The following is a 20,188-nucleotide window of genomic DNA, read 5'->3' on the forward strand; positions in this document are numbered from 1 at the left end:
TACTCTGGACTCCATCTGGCCTCTGTTTAGCAGTGTCCTTTTTTTAAGAAGTGCACAAAACTGTGGCCAACCGCACTTTTATGCACGCCTAAAAAAACTGACACCGTGGGATCACAGGCCAGATGACATCCACAGTGGCCTATATCTGCCTCATTGGGAATCTTCTGTCATGGGTTACGTCTGAATCACATATTTCAGAGATTTACACGGAAACTCTGGTGTAAGTGCTCAGCGCAGAGAGCAGGATAAATGTGAGCAGAGCCTTACTGCGATCTTTGGGAGACATAATAAATCAGTATTAGGTGAAGAATTGGTTTTATTTATTTTTTATGCCGTTCATCGTACAGTATAAGTGAGGAGATTACTTTATTTTTCGGGTCGGTGCGATTACTGGAGATACCAGATTTATATCGGGTTTTTATGACTGACGCTTTTTTTTTGCAAAATCTAGTTTTTGTATCGCCATATTTTGAGAGCTATAATTTTTTTATATTTCGGCCGACAGAGTCATGTGATGGCTTGTTTTTTGCGGGACGAGTTGACATTTTTATTGGTACCATTTTCGGGTACGTGACATTTTTTGATTGCTTTCTATTCCGTTTTTTGGGAGGTAAAATTAACAAAAACCAACAATTCAGGAATTGTTTTTTGAGGGTTTTTTTTCTGCCGTTCTGCGTTTGGTAAAAGTGATAAGGCAGCATCATTCTTCGGGTCAGTACTTTTACAGTGATACTACACTTACTGTATATTTTTTTAATGTTTTGGCGCTTTTACACAATAAAACTATTTTATAGAAAAAATATTTTTCTTGCATCGCTTTATTCTGAGCGCTATAACTTTTTTATTTTTTGGCTGATGGAGCTGCATGGCGGCTTTTTTTTGCGGCACAAGATGACGTTTTCAGCAGTACCATTTTTATTTCCATTTTGCTTTTTGATCGCATTTTTTTCCACTTTTTGTTTGGCGATATGATGAAAATTGTTTTTTACTCCGTTTTTTATTTATTTTTATTACGGTGTGCACAGAAGGAGTTAATTAGTGTGACAGTTTTATAGATAGGGTTGTTTCGGACTCGGCGATACCAAATATGTGTACTTTTTTTGTTTTCGCATAAATATACGGATTTATTGGTTTAATATTTTATTTATTTTTATTTATTTTGTGATTTTTTTTTAACAGTTTGAAAACATTTTTTAGACTTTTTTTTACATTTTTACTTAGTCCCTGTATGGGACATTAATTTTTATTTTTCTAATCACTGTTCTCATGCAATGCAATAGACATGTATTGCATTGCATGAGAGCTTTGCTGACAGTTTCATACTGTCTGTCTCCTGCTAGACTTCAGCTGCAGGCTCAGCCTAGCAGGACACCATATATGGCAGATCCGGAGGCGGTCATGTGACCTCCGGCTGCCATGACAACGGCAGGTCCTGTAAGACATCAGGGGGCCGTCGGAGAGGTAAGTGGACGACCCCCTCTCCTCTCACTATCTTCTATATGCCACGATCACTATAGATCGCGGCATATAGAAGATAGCAAAGGGTTAACATCATTGGGACCTGATCCAATCAGGTCAAGATGATGTCCCCAGCCAGAGCTACTGCCCTGCACCGCACCCGCAGCGCTTGCAGGACCCTGGGGGTCCTGAGAGCTGCGGGACCACCGACCATTCATAAACGTCGGCGCTGCACAGAGCCCATGCAGTGCCGACGTTTATGTACAGTGGGCGGTCTTGAAGCGGTTAAATGTGTTTTTGTTATCGCTCTATTGACAGACTGAGCCTGCAGGTTACCTGCAATTCCTTATTTAATACAGGTTTATACTGGGCCACTGGTATTTCTGTAGGATAGTTGCCAGGCGGTGGTTGCCTTCATGTTCATAAATTTTAACGTGATGGATTCATGCCTCTTTCCAACCAATTGAAAAAGAACTTACTTTAATATTTTTATGGGCTAAACCTATGTGACTATGTGATTGTATATGTAGGGTAGTGTTGGGTTTATTAATGTATTCACTGAACGGCATCTTGTCCAGTGTGCAGCTATAGTCTTTGAGTCATGTGACTGAAGTTCTGACTCTCCTGATCACACAGGGCTCTGTGAGCCACAAGTGGCTCTTACAATGTAAGTCTATGGAACGTTAGACCAAAGTTCCACAGGCTTACATTGTAATAACGATTAGCCAGCCAAATAATTGTAATAATCTCAAAAGCTTTTAAATGGGTTGCATGGGCTATTCACTCGTTAATCAGTTAAGCGGGTAAAAGTTCTGGAGATTATTCCAAGTGTGGCATTTGCATTTGGAAGCTGTTGTTGTGAAACCACAACATGCGGTCAAAGGATCTCTTAATGGAAGTGAAACAGACCATCATTAGGCTGCACAAAAAGATGAAATCCATCAAAGAAATATCAGAAAAATTAGGAGAGCCCAAATCAATAGTTTGGTAAATTTTGCAAAATAAAGAGCGCACTGGTGAGCTTGGGAACATAAGGCCCGGATATCAATGGAAGATACAGTTGTGGATGATCACAGAATCCTTGCATGGTGAAGAAAAACCCTCCCACAACATCAATCAAAGTGAAGAACACTCTTAACCCCTTTCCCACCTTGAAAGTATGAGTACGTTCAAGGTGGGATCCCTGCACCCCATGCGGGCTTCCTTATGTTTTCGGGCACATGACAGCTGATCTTCGGGCTATTAACTAGTTAAATGCCGCTGTCAATCTCTGACAGCGGCATATAAAGGGAACCTGTCATGTCCTGTGTACTATGTAAACTGCCCCCATTGCGTTGTTAGTGATGCAAAGTGCATCACTAACACGCTTTTTTTCATTAAAATCGGTGCTTATATCATGAGTATAAAGCATTTTATAAACTTATATGATACCTGTCCGTTCAGTCAAAAGGGTGTGATCCTCACATTCAGTCAGGGCTGGCGCCGCCCACACATTTCAATTCTGTTCTCAGCTCGCGCTGTTCGTATGGAGCGCTTGTGCAGTATGATATAGCCAGCCAGAAGCTTGCAGCGATGGGAGCCGCGCAAGTGCTGTGACGAGCAGCTTCGAGCTCGTGGACAGTGAGCCTGTGTAGGTTCTAGCTTCATTGCGCATGCGCTGTTACGAGCGGCTCCCGGTGCGTGTGCAGTGAAGCTGTGTAGTTCCCAGTTTCACTGAGCGCGGCCGGTGCTGCTCGCACGTGTGGCTCCCAGCGCTGCAAGATTCTGGGTGGCCATGTCATACTGTGCAAGCGCCCCATTATAACAGCATGAGCCGGTAGCAGAATTCAAATGCTTGAGCGGTGCCAGCCCTGACTGAGTAAGTTTCTAAAATGCTTTATACTCATGATATATGCATGGATTTTAATGAAAAAAAGCGCATTAGTGATGCACATTACATCACTAACAACTCAATGGGGGCAGTTTACATAGTAGATAGGACATGATAGGTTCCCTTTTAACATGGCCACAGCAGAAAGACGTCACTATTCCTTCCCATCGGCACCCGTGTGACATGACCACGGGTCGCCGATGGGTTGGCATGACAACCTGAGGTCTGCAAGAGACCCCTGTGGTTGTCATTGCCGGGATGCTGTGAGCGCCGCCCAGCAGTCGGCGTTCATAGCAATTTGAGCCGATTTTCCATTCAATTTGTTAGCGGATACCATGTTGCATTTGGAGAGTCCCTGTGTGCCCAAACATTGGAGCTCTCCCACAAGTGACCCCATTTTGGAAACTAAACCCCCCAAGGCACCTATCTAGATGCATAGTGAGCACTTGGAACCCCCAGGTGCTTCACAAATTGATTCATAAAAATGAAAAAGTGTTTTTTTTTTCACTTTTTCAATTTTACGAATCAATTTGTGAAGCACCTGGGGGTTCCAAGTGCTTACTATGCATCTAGATAGATGCCTTGGGGGGTCTAGTTTCCAAAATGGGGTCACTTGTGGGGGAGCTCCAATGTTTGGGCACACAGGGGCTCTCCAAACACAACATGGCGTCCGCTAATTATTCAAGCAAATTTTACAATCAAAAAGTCAAATGGCGCTCCTTCCCTTCCGAGCCCTGCCGTGTGCCCAAACAGTGTTTTTTCCCCACATATTGGGTATCTGCGTGCCCAGGGGAAATTGCACAACAAATTTTGGGGTCCATTTTTTCTTGTTACCTCTGTGAAAATAAAAAAAATTGGGTCTAAAGTAACATTTTTGTGAAAAAAGTTAAATGTTCATTGTTTTCTTCCACATTCAAAAAATTCCTGTGAAGCACCTGAAGGGTTAATAAAGTTCTTGAATGTGGTTTTGAGCACCTTGCGGGGTGCAGTTTTTAGAATGGTGTCACTTTTGGGTATTTTCTGTCATAAAGACCTCTCAAAGTGACTTCAAATGTGAAGTGGTCCCTAAAAAAATGGTTTTGTAAATTTTGTTGGAAAAATGAGAAATCGCTGGTCAACTTTTAACCCTTATAGCTCCCTAACAAAAAAAAATTTTGGTTCCAAAATTGTGCTGATGTAAAAGTAGACATGTGGGAAATGTTATTTATTAACTCTTTTGTGTGACATATCTCTCTGATTTAAGGGCATAAAAATTCAAATTTTGAAAATTGCAAAATTTTCGCCAAATTTCCATTTTTTTCACAAATAAACGCAAGTGATATCGAAGAAATTTTACCACAATCATGAAGTACAATATGTCACGAAAAAACAGTCTCAGAATCAAGGAGATCCGTTGAAGCGTTCCAGAGTAATTACCTCATAAAGTGACAGTGGTGAAAATTGTAAAAATTGGCCTGGTCATTAACGTGCAAACCACCATCGGGGCTTAAGGGGTTAAAGGGGTTTTCCCACAAACGAAAGTTCATTTTAATCAATAGATCTTGGAATAATAACAACTTCTACAATTGGATGTGATTAAATAAAATGTTCCTGTGCTGAGATAATCTTATAAATGTGCCCCTGCTGTGTACTGTGTAATGGCTGTGTCTGACTGTGCAGGAACATGGTCTGATCATACCACATCTCCTGGGCAGGGGAGGAAGCTAAAGAATATACAGACATTACTGCAGGGGATCGCAGCTGATTCTTTTTTTTGAGGTAAAACCTTTCCCTGCCTGTTTTCAAACAATTTTTTACTTCAAAGAAAGAATCAGCTGTGATCCTGTGCTAAAATGTCTCCAGCTGAAGTCTAGTAGGAGACAGACAGTGTGAAACTGTCAGCAGTGCTCTCATGCAATGCAATACATGTCTATTGCATTGCATGAGAACAGTGATTAGAAAAATAAAAATTAATGTCCCATACAGGGACTAAGTAAAAATGTAAAAAAAAGTCAAAAAAATGTTTTCAAACTGTTAAAAAAAATAAATCACAAAATAAAAATAAATAAATAAAATATTAAACCAATAAATCCGTATATTTATGCAAAAACAAAAAAAGTACACATATTTGTTATCGCCGTGTCCGAAACAACCCGATCTATAAAACTATCACACTAATTAACTCCTTCTGTGCACACCGTAATAAAAATAAATAAAAAACGGAGCAAAAAACAATGCTTTTTCATCATATCGCCAAACAAAAAGTGGAAAAAAATGCGGTCAAAAAGCAAAATGGAAATAAAATGGTACCGCTGAAAACGTCATCTTGTTCCGCAAAAAAAAAGCCGCCATGCAGCTCCTTCAGCCGAAAAATAAAAATGTTATAGCTCTCAGAATAAAGCGATACAATAAAAATATTTTTTCTATAAAATAGTTTTATTGTGTAAAAGCGGCAAAACATAAAAAAAATATACAGTAAGTGTAGTATCACTGTAAACGTATTGACCCGAAGAATAATGCTGCCTTATCACTTTTACCACACGCAGAATGGCATAAAAAAACCCTCAAAAAACAATTCCTGAATTGTTGGTTTTTGTTAAGTTTACCTCCCAAAAAACGGAATAGAAAGCGATCAAAAAATGTCACGTACCCAAAAATGGTACCAATAAAAATGTCAACTCATCCCGCAAAAAACAAGCAGTCACATGACTCTGTTGGCCGAAATATGAAAAAATTATAGCTCTCAAAATATGGCAATGCAAAAACTAGATTTTGCAAAAAAAAGCGTCAGTCATAAAAACCCGATATAAATCTGGTATCTCATTAATCGCACCGACCCGAAAAATAAAGTAATCTCATCACTTATACTGTACGATGAACGGCGTAAAAAATAAATAAAACCAATTCTTCACCTGCTACTGATTTATTATGTCTCCCAAAGATCGCAGTAAGGCTCTGCTCACATTTATCCTGCGCTCTGCGCTGAGCACTTACACCAGAGTTTCCGTGTAAATCTCTGAAATACGTGATTCAGACATAACTCATGATGGAAGATTCCCTGTAATGAGGCAGATATAGGCCACTGTGGATGCCGTCTGGCCTGTGATCCCACGGTGTCAGTTTTTTTAGGCGTGCATAAAAGTGCAGTTGGCCACAGTTTTGTGCACTTCTGAAAAAAAGGACACCGCTAAACAGAGGCCAGACGGAGTCCAGAGTAACTCTGCTGCCTCATTACAGTGAATGGATCCTGCAGGGGTTTCATCTGAATTACATCACTTGGAAATTTAGATGGAAACCCAGATGTAAATGCTCAGCCTAGAGAGCCGGATAAATGTTACGTAAAATGTTCCCAATAAAAGTTTCAACTCAGTCCTCAAAAAAAAGCTAGTCCCCGCTCAGGTCCGTCATCTGTTAAAAATATAAGGGACTTCCAAGTTACTGGTAGCAAAAAGGCTCTGGAAAAGCAAAATGGCCCTTGCCCCCCAAAAGAAATTCAGAAAATTTTGTGCTCCCAAATCCAAATGCCTATTCTACAATAATGTGTTCTCCAATTGTCAAATAGCGCTCCGTCCCTCCCAGATCTCGCCGTATGGATAAGCGGTACGATACAGCCACATATGGAGTATTGCCACTTTTAGAAGAAATTGTGTGACACATTTCGTCACCATTTTTACCCATTGCCCTGTGTTAAAATGTAAAATCTGAGGGTAAACATTTTTTCGTGGTAAAAATATAATTATGTTTTTATCACTGCCCAATGGTATAAATTTAAAAATTAAAAAATACTCACTACTTCCCTAGATGAATTCCTTGAGAGGTGTAGTTTACAAAATGGGGTCACTTGTGGGGGTTTCTGCTGTTTCGGCATGTCAGCGACTCTTCAAATGTGACATGGTGTCTGCAACCTATCCCAGCCAACATAGCACTCCTTTCTCTTCCGAATCCTGCCGTACACCAAAGCAGTGGTTTTCCCCCAAATATGGGGTATCGGCATACTCAGGAGAAATTGCACAACAAATTTCATGGTGCAATTTCTCCTGTTATCCTTATGATAATGCAAAATTAGGGGATGAAAAACATTTTTTGTGGGAAAAATGTGAAAATTTTATTTTTACTGCTCAATATTATAAACTGTGAAGCACCTTGGGGTTCAAGGTGCTCACCACACATCTAGATAAGTTCCCTAAGGGGTCTAGTTTCCAAAATGGTGTCACTTGTGGGGGTTTCCACTGTTTAGGCACATCAGGAGCTCTCCAAACGCAATATGGCATCCGCTAATTATTCAAACAAGTTTTACATTCAAAAAGTCTAATGGCACTCCTTCCCTTCCGAACCCTGCAGTGCGCCCAAACAGTGGTTTTCCCTCACATATGGGGTATCAGTGCGCTCATGAGAAATTGCACTACAAATTGTGCAGTCCATTTTTTCCTGTTACCTTTGTGAAAATAAAAAAATTGTGTCTAAAGTAACATTTTTGTGAAAAAAAGTTAAATGTTCATTGTTTTCTTCCAAATTCCAAAAATTCCCGTGAAACACCTGAAGGGTTAATAAACTTCTTTAATGTGGTTTTGAGCACCTTGAGGGGTGCAGTTTTTAGAATGGTGTCACTTTTGGGTATTTTCTGTCATAAAAGCCCCTCAAAGTCACTTCAAATAACATGTGGTCCCTAAAAAATGTTTTTGTAAATTTTGTTGGAAAAATGAGAAATCGCTGGTCAACTTTTAACCCTTATAGCTTCCTAACAAAAAAAAATGTTGGTTCCAAAATTGTGCTGATGTAAAGTAGACATGTGGGAAATGTTATTTATTAACTATTTTGTGTGAAATATCTCTCTGATTTAAGGGCATGAAAATTCAAAGTTTGAAAACTGCAACATTTTCAAAATTTTTGCCAAATTTCCAATTTTTTCACAAATAACGCAAGTGATGTCGAAGAAATTTTACCACTATCATGAAGTACAATATGTCATGAAAAAAACATTCTCAGAATCAGGGGGATCCGTTGAAGTGTTCCAGAGTAATTACTTCATAAAGTGACAGTGGTCAGAATTGAAAAAATTGGCCTGGTCACGAAAGCAAAAACAGGCTCTGGTGCGAAGTGGTTAAGAAAGTTATAATCTTTGGCTGCAGACACATTAATATTACAGTAAAATGTACATGTATAAGAAAGGTGAATTGCTGTCCGTACCTTATCCTTGTAAAAGCATACAGCAAATATGCAGCTGTGTTCCCTCGATCGTCCAACATTTTGTCAAATGAGAAGATATAGTCATTCATTCTGTTGTGGGACAAGTCTGCATATTTGATGCACCCAATAGCAACAGCTTTCTGTGCAGCTTCTAATTCTTCAGTAGTCAGCACCTTGGAAACAGAAAAAAAGAAATTTGTCCATTTAATTTTACTATCCTGCTGTGATCCAGAAGAAAGTAAACCACACATGGGTTAGTTAACATTTGTCCTCAATTCAAGCAAAAAATCCATCTAAACTCAAAATATGCCAGAGAATAAACCCCATTGTGGCACTCTAAAACAAACTTTATTTTCTGTTAATTGGTTTTAACCCCCTTCACACCATGGCCATTTTCATTTTTTCCGCTGTTTTCTCCTCCTTCCAAGAGCAATAACTTCTTTATTTTTCTGTCAATATAGCCGAATGGGGGCTTGTTTTTTGCTGGACAAGTTGTACTTTTGAATGGCACCACTGATTTTACCACATAGTATACTGTAAGCAGGGAAAAAATTCCAAGTTCAGCGAAACTGCAAAAAAAAAAGTGCTATACCACAATTGGCTTTTGTTTTTTGTTTTTATTTACCATGCTCATTATACCTTATACGTAAAACTGACCTGGCAATATGATTCTACAGGTAAGTACGAGTATGAAGATACCAAACATGCATATTTTTTTTATTTAAGTGCTGAAAAAAAAAATCTCCAATTTTATTAAAAAAAGTTTTTGCATTTGTCACCATTTTCCAAGACCAAAGAGTTTAATTTTTCGGTATCTGGAGCTGGGTGATTTTTTTTTTTAGTGTCCCGAGCTGACGTTTTTATTGATATAATTTTAGGGTAGATACAATTTTCTGATCACCTCTTATTGCATTTTACTGCAATGTTGCAGCGGCCAAAAAATAACACAATTCTGGGGATTTGATTTTTCACTATAAAATCTTTTTCTCTTAGTCTTCATTGGACGACACAAACAATAGATTAGTTTGCGGCCATGTGGAGGCTTCCAAAAATAAATCTTAAATGAAAATTGCCTTCTCCCCAGCAGACTATATCTCGCCTACTAGTATCAGGCCTCCTCAGTTTAGAGTGAAAGCAGTTTGAGAAGCAAAAATAGTTAAAGGGGTATTCCCATCTCCAAGATTCTCTCCCAATATGTAGTAGGTGTAATAATAGTAATAATATTAGCAAATACCTCCAATTAGAAATGTAGTATCTTTTTTTGATTCACTATGTCTCTTTTCTCATGTGCAGGTATCGCAGGACCTTAAGTATCCATGGTTACGACAACAAGCAACTTTACGACCACAAGCAACTAGCTAACTGTCACTTTATCAGTGGACGTAACCATGGATACCTAAGGTCCTGCAATGCCCTGCACATGAGAAAAGAGACATAGGGAATCAAAAAAATAGAATTAGACTTACTGGTAATTCGGTTTCTAATAACCCACCACGACGGCACCAAACGAGAATGTCACCCCACCCTAATAGGGACAGGAAACACAAAGAGGTTAAATAGCCCCTCCCTCATCCTCCCTCCAGTGTTTTTATAAAGGACCACACAAGTATGGATGCTTCAAATTATATAAATTCGAATTAAATGATTGGCTAACCAAGCCTGGGAGGGAATTACCAGTGCTGTCGTGGTGGGTTATTAGAAACCGAATTACCAGTAAGTCTAATTCTATTTTCTCCAATAACCCCCCAAGACAACACCAAAGGAGGAGTACCAAAGACTCATGTTTAGGGAGGGACAATGGCCTGAAGCACTTTCCGCCCAAAGGCCAAGTCTTTAATGGACATTAAATTATGTTTGTAATGCTTGGTAAAGGTATGGACCGAGGACCATGTAGCTGCTCTACATATCTGCTCGAGGGAAGCGCTAGCCTTTTCTGCCCAGGAGACGGACATGGCTCTAGTAAAGTGTGCTTTCAGTTTCTCTGGTGGTGAGAGATTCTGGATCTGATATGATTCCACAATTGCTTTCTTGAACCAAGTAGCGATGGTAACCTTTGAGACCTTCTTCCCTCTGTTCTGACCATATGGCTGAATAAAGAGGTTCTGATCCTTCCTCCAGACCTCTGTCTTTTGGAGGTAGTGAAGAACAACCCGCCTTACGTCCAAAGTATGTAATTCTTCTTCCCTTTTATTTTTTGGGTTTTGACAGAAGGAAGGCAGAATTATCTCCTGAGATCGATGAAAGTCTGAGACTACCTTTGGCAAGAAAGATGGGTCCAGTTGTAGAATAATCCTATCATCCAGGATTCTCAGATATGGGTCATTCACCGAGAAGGCCTGGATTTCTCCCTCTCTCCTGGCAGTGGTAATCGCTACTAGAAATGTTGTTTTCCAGGCTAATTTATCCAGCTCTATTGAGGCCAAAGGTTCAAACAGTGGTAGTGTCAGACCTTTAAGGACGATATTAAGATCCCAGGAGGGAACGTGGTTGATTATTCTGGGACGCAGATGAGTAGCTGCTGTCATGAACCTTTTTACCCATCGGTGTTCAGCTAGGCTCTGGTCAAAATAGATACTTAGCGCTGCGATCTGAACCTTGAGGGTGCTGGGTCTAAGGCCTTTTTCCAGCCCCTCTTGTAGAAAATCCAAGATCTGGGTCATGTCAGGATGCTGAAGATCTGGTACATTTGGTTTATACCATGTTAGGAAGGTCTTCCATATCTTGCTGTATATGGAGTTTGTGATTTGTTTCCTACTTTTTTGTAGGGTATGAATTACTCGGTCTGAGAGTCCTTTTGCCTTCAGGATCGTGAACTCAGAAGCCAGGCCGCTAGATGGAGGTTCTCTGGATCTGGATGGAGTATTGGACCCTGATGGAGAATGGTTTTGATTGCTGGGAAAATGAGAGGTCCTTCCATGCTTAAACTGTTCAGTGCACAGAACCAGCTCCTTTTGGGCCAAAGTGGGGCTATCAAAATTATTTTGACCTCTTCGGTCCTTACTTTCTGTAAGGTCCTGGGTAGCAATGGAATTGGGGGAAAAGCGTAAGCCAGATGGAAATGCCACAGGTGAGCGAATGCATCTATCCCCAGGCATACGTCGTCTTGATCTAGGGAGAAGTATTTTTCTGCCTTGGTGTTCTGGCGTCTTGCAAAGAGGTCCACCTCCGGACGACCCCATTGTCTGGACAGCTTGTGGAAAATGTCTGAGTCCAGCTCCCATTCCCCCGGATGGATATTTCTTCAGCTCAGAAAATCGGCCTGGATATTGTCTGAGGCTTTTATGTGCAGACCTGATAAGGAACGAAGATGTCTTTCCGCCCAGAAGAATATTCTTGCTGAGATACTTTTTAGATTCTCGTATCTTGTACTCCCTTGATGGGAGAGGTGAGCTACGGTAGTCATCTTGTCTGAATAGACTTTTACGTGTTAGCCCGTAATGATTGGAGCCGACATTTTGAGTGCCTCCTCCACTGCCTTTAACTCGCGGAAGTTGGAGGATCTCCTGCTGGTCTCTTCTGTCCAGAAGACAACGACGGCTCCCCATCCTGTCTTGCTGGCGTCTACCGTGACTGTTATCAGAGGGAACTGAGACCATGGAACCCCTGTTCCTAGGTTTCTTGGGCTGAGCCACCATGACAGGGATGTTTTCACATAAAGAGGGATCATGATCTTCCTGTTTAGGGAGTCTGGGGATCCGTCCCACTGTGCAAGAATATGGGTTTGTAATACCCTGGTGTGAGCCTGAGCCCAGGCTACGGATTGGATGCAGGCTGTCATGGAGCTGAGGGTTGACATGACAAACCTTAGGGACACCCTGTTCAGGGTCTTCAGATTCGATATCTTGGACCTCAAAAGTATCTGTTTGTCCTTTGGTAGGAAGGTTTGTCTGGCGGAGTCTAGTAGAACACCCAGGAACGTTTTTTCTGTGGCAGGGACCAGGTCTGACTGTTGATGATTTACCACCCTAGGGTGGTCAGGATTTGGATTGTTCTCTGCAGACTTCCTGGACTGCTTCCACCGAGGGACCTACTAGTAAGAAGTCGTCGAGGTAGAGAATGATGCAGATTTTTTCTTTTCTGATTGAAGCCACTACCTCTGACATAATTTTGGTAAATATTCTCAGTGCTGAGGATATCCCTAAAGGCAATACTTTGAATTGAAAATGTAACGTCTGATCCTCTTGAACCACCGCAAACCTTAGAAATTTCCGGTATGTTGGATGTATAGGGACGTGATAGTATGCGTACTGTAAGTCGATGGTTGCTATCACATATCCTTGTCCTATCAAGGGAACTGCTGATCTGATGGACTCCATTTTGAATCTTCTGTAGATGATGTATTGGTTTACGGGTTTCAGATTTATTATTATTCTGTAGGTGCCGTTTGGTTTCCTTATCATAAACAGGCGTGAATAGTGGCCTATGTGTCTTTCTGTTTTTGGAACCGGTGAAATAGCCCCCAAGAATAGTACGTTTTTTAGGCCGGACATCAGTGTGGTCTTTAATCTCGGGGAGGTTAGACGAGTTATCCTTACTTTTCTTGGAGGATAAGAGGCAAATTCGATCTTTACCCCTTCTTGAATTACTTTCAAGACCCATTGACTGGAGCAGATCTTTTGCCATTGGGGAAGGTATTTCATGATTCGTCCCCCCACTACTCTGGCGTCACCGCTTCTGTTGTCGCTGTACTTTTGGGAAAAAAATATTCCTATCTTTCCCCCCTTTGGGGTAGCTCCATCGACCGGACTTGCCTTTCCCCTTGTACTGGGGATTCTGTTCCCGAGGGGGGCGAAAGGGGGTCTTTTTGTAGTGTCTGGGTTCAGGCAGGGATTTCTTTTTATCAGTGGCCTTCTCCAGGAGGTCGTCAAGGGCCTGGCCAAACATATATTCTCCCCTGAAGGGAATTGAACAAAGTTTTATTTTAGAGGCCACGTCACCATTCCACGATTTCAGCCATAGTGCTCGCCTTGTAGAGTTTTATAGGACTGCGGCCCTTGCGGTTACCCTCACAGATTCCGCTGAAGCATCCGCCAGAAAGTCAGTGGCCTTCTGCAGTAAAGGTAGGGAAGCTTGTATCTCCTCTCTGGATGTGCCCATAGCCAGATGCTCTTCAAGCTGGTTGAGCCATCTTGACATGGACCGTGCAACACACGTTGAGACTGCGTTTGTGTTCAGAAGGACTGCTGATGTTTCCCAGGATTTTTTGAGAAGGCTGTCCATCTTGCGGTCCAGAGGATCCTTTAGTTGCGACGAGTCTTCGAATGGCAATACTGTCTTTTTAGCGACTCTTGCCACCTGAATATCGACCTTAGGTATCTTGGTCCAACATCTTGAAGTTTCTTCATCTACCGGAAACCTGTCTTTCAATTCTGCTGGTGTATTCAGTTGCCTTTCAGGATTTTCCCATTCGTCCAGGATTAGATCCTGAATGTTTTTATGTATCGGGAACACCATCTTTTTCTTTGAGCGGAGACCACCGAACATCTCTTCCTGGACTGATCTAGTGGGCTTCTCTTCTTCCACTTCCATTGTTCTTCTTACTGCTGAGAGGAGGTCTTCCATAAATTCCATTGAAAAATATTATTTCTTATTTTCCAGACCTTCCTCTGCTGGACTGAGTTCACCTTCCTCTATAAGGTCTTCTGGAAGGGATACTTCGTCCTGGGAGTCCGACTCTCTTTTTCCTTCCAGGGAAATCTTCCTCTTTTTAGCCTTTGGAGGCGAATCAGAAGTGGATCGGGAAAAGGAGGCCAATGAAGACTGAACTTCCTGACGGACTATCCTTTTAATTTAGTCTATGAGGGACGGCTGCTTTTCCCTAATAATCTTCTCCATGCATTTCTGGCATAAATATCTTTTGCTTGAAGAAGATAATTTTTTTGAACATATAGCACATTTCCGGCTAGATTTATTTCTTGGTGCAGGATCCTTTGTCCCCCTAAAAAAGAGGGAGAAGGGTATTTAATGTATCAATTCTAACCTGCACCTAGGAAAGGACCCCCAGTGCCAGACTTACTGGGACTGGAATTGCGCTGGGCTCCGCAGACATGAAGAAGGTAAATTCCTGACCATCCAGTGTAAAAGTACAAAAAGGATTAGGTCCTACCTTAAATGTCTTCAGTCCAGGGCTCTTATATAGGCAACTGGACTCAGCGCTCTCCCTCTTTCCCTGGGGAGGGGGGTGGCAAGGCTCCTCCCCCTTGGTCCAATTGGTGAAGCAGAAACACCTGCGATCATCTGCGGGGTTATTTATTTATTGTCTTTTTTTTTTTTTTTACTGCTGAGAGACCTGGAAGTGACATAGGGGACCCTTTTTCGGCGTCCCACGTCACTTTCCGGCCTCTTCCTAAGTACTTGCGTTCCAGGGTGGAACGCGCACACCGGAAGTGACGTTATCGGCGGTCCGCGTCACTTCCGGGATCCAGCGCACGTCTCTCCACTATGGAGACCGCCGGAGGCCGCCTTGAGAGGGGGGAAGAGCGGGGCTGGAGAGCTCGAGGAGGCCTCCAGCCCGACACCCACCGGACCTTACCCGCAGGCGCGGACTCGGTGGGGCCAGGGGTCCCGAGTCCCGGAGGAGACGGGAGCAGCATAAGGGGAGGAGGAGAAAAACTGCCCGGTCCCAGCTGCCCGGCTTAAAGGTATACTGGGTGTCTGCCGCCGGCACAGAGCACCCTGGATGACCTCTTCATCTCAATAGGGACAGGAAAAACACTGGAGGGAGGATGAGGGAGGGGCTATTTAACCTCTTTGTGTTCCCTGTCCCTATTAGGGTGGGGTAACATCATCCTTTTGTGCTGTCGTGGGGGGGTTATTGGAGAAAACTATAATACATTTCTAATTGGAGCTATTTGCTAATATTATTATTACACCTCCTTCATAATGGGATAGGATCTTGGAGATGGGAATACCCCTTTAAAGCAATAAAGGAAAATAATCCAACTATTCCCTGAGCGAAAACCATGTAAATTCACGTCCGACTGGGAAATCAAGAGTGGGTGCTGTGTTCCCCAATCTTTATTTCTCAGTCGCTTCATTGGGGGGACAGAAACCACGAAATGTCCTAAAACTGTTCCTGGGGTGGGAATGAAAATCAAATACTATACTGTTACCACAGTTTTCCACACCAAGTCAAGCTGCCTCCTGGGTAACTGCTGCCTGCAGTATCTTCCTGCCAAGACTTGCGTCTGCCAAAGCAAAGGTGTGGACCCTGTAAAACTTAGAATACGTATGCAAGAATAGGTATGCACAGATGACCAAGTAGCTGCTTTACAGACTTGCAGAACCAATGCTTGGTGATGCCCATGTACAGTGTGCCGTAATCCTGAATGGTGAAGCACTGGCCCTTGCCTTATAAGCCTCAATAATCCATTGAACAATAATTACCTTAGATGCAGCAAGGCCTCTTCGAGGGCCCACTGATATTAAAGGAGTCCAAACGTTTGAATAGAACGGTGGTTGACAAATAGCGCTGCACTGCCCTGACAAAACCCAACTAGTGCTAAGCTCTCTCAGTTGGATGAAAGGGTGAAGGCCAGAAAGAAGGCAAGACAATGTCCCTGTTAAGGTGGCAAGCCGAAACCACCTTAGGTAGAAAGGATGGAATTGGCCTCAATACCACCTTGTCCAGGTGAATGATAAGGTAAGGAGCATGACAGGAGAGAGCGGCCAGTTACTATACTCTCCTAATGGAGATTATGGCGATAATTTAAGCCACTTTAAAGGAGAGATGCAGAGTCAATATCTCATTAAGAGGCTCAAAAGGTGAAGACTGAAGCGCCTCCAAACAAGATTAAGAACCCAAGGATAGAGGGTAGACTGATACAATGACTTAGTAAGCGCCACACCCTGAAGAAAAGTTTTGACCTGTGGCTTAGACATGATATCCTCCTGAAATAAAATAGCAAAGACGGACACCTGTCCCTTAAGGGAGCCAAGCACAAGTCCAGACTCTAGACCAGACTGTAAAAAGGAGAGATGTATTAGCAAGGAGAAGCACATTGGGTCAAAGTTAATGGACTCACATCAACAAAAATAGGCCTTCCAAGTGCGATGACAGATACATAGCGAAAGTGGCTTTCGTGCCCTCATCTTCGTCTGGATAACTGGATCCGACAGACCCACTGCCATAAAAATTGTGGCTCCAACAGCTATGACATTAAACTCAGTGATCATAAATTCTGATGGAGGAAAGGACCCTGGGAAAGAATATCTGGATCGTCCAAGAGTCCATGGAACATTTGCAAGGAGGTTAAATCAGGTCTGCATACCAAGCTCATTGAGGCCAGTCCAGTGCAATGAGGATGACCAGAATCCCCTCTGCCCTGATCTTGAGAAACTGGGGTAGCTAGACTAGAGTGGTAAGGCAGAGTGAACTGCGACCAAGGGATTGCCATTACATCAAATGCGGCCGCTTGAGAATCTCGCGCTTTAGCCTGGACACCATCAGATCGACATCTGGAGTGCCCCACCGAAGAGAGATCTGAATGAATACCTACAGATGAAGTAACCATTCTCCTGCAGCTACTCTCTGGCAGGTTAACAAATCCGCCAACCAGTGTCAACAATGACCATGTGAACTGCTGAGATCAATGGTACTCTGTCCTATGACCACTCCAAAATGCTTGCGACCTCTGATAAGGCGGATAGGCTCCATGTTCTACCCTGATGATTAATATATGCCACCACAGTGACATTGTCCAACTTCAATCGGCACTGGTAATCCTAAGAGTAGGTTCTGCCAATGCAGAAGCGTCTGGCGGATGTCACACGTTCCAACACGTTGACTGGGAGAAGTCTCTTTCGACTCTCCCAAGATCCCTGAACGAAAATGTGGCGGAAGACATACCCCATACGAGCTACCATTGTCAGGAACTGCCACTGAATGGGGCAAAAGGGGTGACTCTGGGATAACCGGGGGTGACGTTAACCACCATTCGAGAGACTGGCGGATGTGTAGCTTACAGTGAATGAGATAATCTAGAGAACGCACGGATTTGTCCCAACAGCAAGGAAGGGCGTTCTCGAAGGCTCTTGAATGAAACTGCACAAATGAAACAGTCTTGAAAGTCGCTGCCCTCTTAACCAGGACACTCATGCAGAACAGTTGGGGATGCTTCCCAGGTCACCTCGAGGTCCGGAAGGTGGACTGAAGAGCTGATCTCTTCTCATCCAGGAGCAAGGGGTGTGTTGAGCATTTTAAACCCACAGGTGCTTCACAAAACTTTATAAAATTTGGGTGTGATAAAGAAAAATTATGATATTTCCAGTAAAATGTTATTTTAGCTCCTGGTTTGAAATGTTCACAATGTATAATAGGAAAAAACAGACCCACTATTTATCATACAATTTCTCCCGAACGTGTCAATATCCCATATGTGGTCAAAAACTGCAGTTTGGGAGCACGGCAGGGTCTGGAGCGCCATTTGGTATTTGTAGCGTAAATTTTGCTGGAAAAGATTGCAGACACCATGTCTCATTTGAAGAGCCCTTGAGATACAAAAACACCAAAATTCCCTACAAGTTAACCCGTTTTGGAAATTAGACTCATTAAGGAATTCATCTACGAGTGTGCTGAATATTTTAAACCCCAAAGGTCAGGGATAGCGAACCTTTTAGAGACCGAGAGCCCAAACTGCAATCCAAAACCTGAAAAACAAATTAGCATGCTATAGAGTCTATGGCAAAGAGCTTGCAAGCACTGCACTCCAAACCAAAGATACTAGCCACCGATTGGAGGTCTGTTCTTGAGAAAGGAAAGGATTTTAATCAAAAGTAAAATTGCCAAGTTGTTTGTTTTTACAACCTCTTTGCAATTGCAACCCTTTATCATGATGAGAATAACCCTTTAAGCCAGGGATGTCAAACTCAAATACTCAGAGGGCCAAAGTTAAAAGTTTGGACAAAGTCATGGATCAACTTTGATATTTGTTAAAGAATGTCTACAACTGAGAAAGTTTTTCCTTATCAAATAAAAAGATTAACTTTTGGAATTAGTGGAATAATATAATGTTATTTAAGAGCAGTAAAAAGCATATGGCCCAATGGTCTAATTTAAATACGTACAGTACAGACCAAAAGTGTGGACACACCTTCTCATTTAACCTTCGTCAGGCTGCATAATTTTACAACGTTAACAGGCTGCAGAGGTACAATTGTACCTTCATATATACCTCCACTGTGGGAAGACTTTCTCCTTTACTTGGTTTCAGAAACTAAAGGTCATTCAGCTACAAATGTTATACTGATATCTATTGGCCAGTGTTGTTACTGCTCACTTATGTTGCTGTCAATTAAGTTGATTCAAACTGGGAGTGGCTTCTACTTCTCTTCCTGCCTCCCTCCTCTCAGTAGCCATTTTGCTGCTCATCTCATTGCTGTGAGCACACACATTTCTAGGCTTGTGAAGTCTTCAATTTCTTGGATACGAAGGTAGGAAAGTCTCACAGCATCTAACAGCCAGTTATACCTTCATTCGCCTTATGTGGGGACAGAACAGTCAGAAATTTTCTTTGAGCCTGGACTTGGCTTACATATATTTTGTATGAAACTTATCACTATAGGTATGATTTTTATACAAAAAATGGATAATAATTAGTATCTACATATTGTTTTACTTATATTCAGCACAAAATAAAGATGGTGGCTCTGTTACAATTTTCCTATTGGTCGAAAAAGCATAAAGATTTTCTGGGCTTGTGACTCATCAAACGCCTACCCATTACAAGGTCAGCTCTACACTGGGAAACCAACTGATGGTCCTCGACAAGTAAACATTGGTGAACGAACAGTATTGGACCTAGTGAGCTCGTATAAAGGCTCTGGAAGAAATGTCACCACCGATAACTTCTTTACAACCATGGAACTAGCTAAGGTATTGAACTCCTGGAACATGACACTAGTTGGTACAGTGAGAAAAAAACAAAAGGTTCCTACCTAGCAACATGCAGCCTGCCAAAGAAAGGCCTGTAAACTCGACAAATTTTGCCTACAATCATGATGCAACAGTCTGTTCATATGTACCAAAGAATAACAAATCAGTCGTGCTTCTATCATCTATGCACATGACGGGAGAAGTTGAAGAGACACTAGCAGCCAAGCCAGAGATAATAAAATACTACAACAAAACAAAAGGCGGAGTTGATGTTATGGATAAAATGTTGGGAGAGTACACTGTGAAACGACGAACATTACGTTGGCCTCTGGCATTTTTCTACAATATGATTGACGTCACTGGGTTAGCATCCTACATCATCTACAGAGAACACAATCCAAGCTTCAGGACAAAGGATCAACGAAGAAAGTTCCTGAAAGATCTCGCAAATCAGCTGTGTATGTCTGCAATTGAAGATCGTAGTACAAACCGAATGATGATGAGAAACCATTTTCTTCAAGGTGCAGTAGAAATGATGCTTGGACGATGCATTCTGGTAGCATCGCAAGCAGCAGCTGGCCCTCAAATACCTCATGGTAGTCGTGGACCCTCCCCTGTTGTTGGTAGTTGCTATGTCTGCTGAGACCTGAGGCGAAAACAACGTAAGGCTGGGTGCCCACGTTGCGTATTACAAGCGTTTTTGATGCGGAATTTCCGCAGCGGAAACGCTTGTAAAACGCTAGGTAATCCGCTCCCCATGGTCCCCAAGGGGATTCCGCAATGGCAATGTCCATGCTGCGGATTTTTCCGCAGCGTATATG

General features: G+C 42.3%; 1 protein-coding gene across 4 annotated transcripts in view; it reads right to left on the bottom strand.

The window, feature by feature from the left end:
- Positions 1 to 20,188, bottom strand: part of RARS1 (arginyl-tRNA synthetase 1) — a 265,471-nt gene that overhangs the window by 24,697 nt on the left and 220,586 nt on the right. For all 4 annotated transcript variants that reach the window (XM_073651111.1, XM_073651108.1, XM_073651110.1 and 1 more), the window contains one exon: positions 8,495 to 8,667. In XM_073651111.1, coding sequence (XP_073507212.1) covers positions 8,495 to 8,667 — 173 coding nt within the window. The remainder of the gene's footprint in view (positions 1 to 8,494; positions 8,668 to 20,188) is intronic.

Source organism: Phyllobates terribilis, unplaced genomic scaffold, assembly GCF_046119375.1.
Source record: "Phyllobates terribilis strain yellow unplaced genomic scaffold, ASM4611937v1 Scaffold_11__3_contigs__length_659146591, whole genome shotgun sequence".
Lineage (NCBI taxonomy): Eukaryota > Metazoa > Chordata > Amphibia > Anura > Dendrobatidae > Phyllobates > Phyllobates terribilis.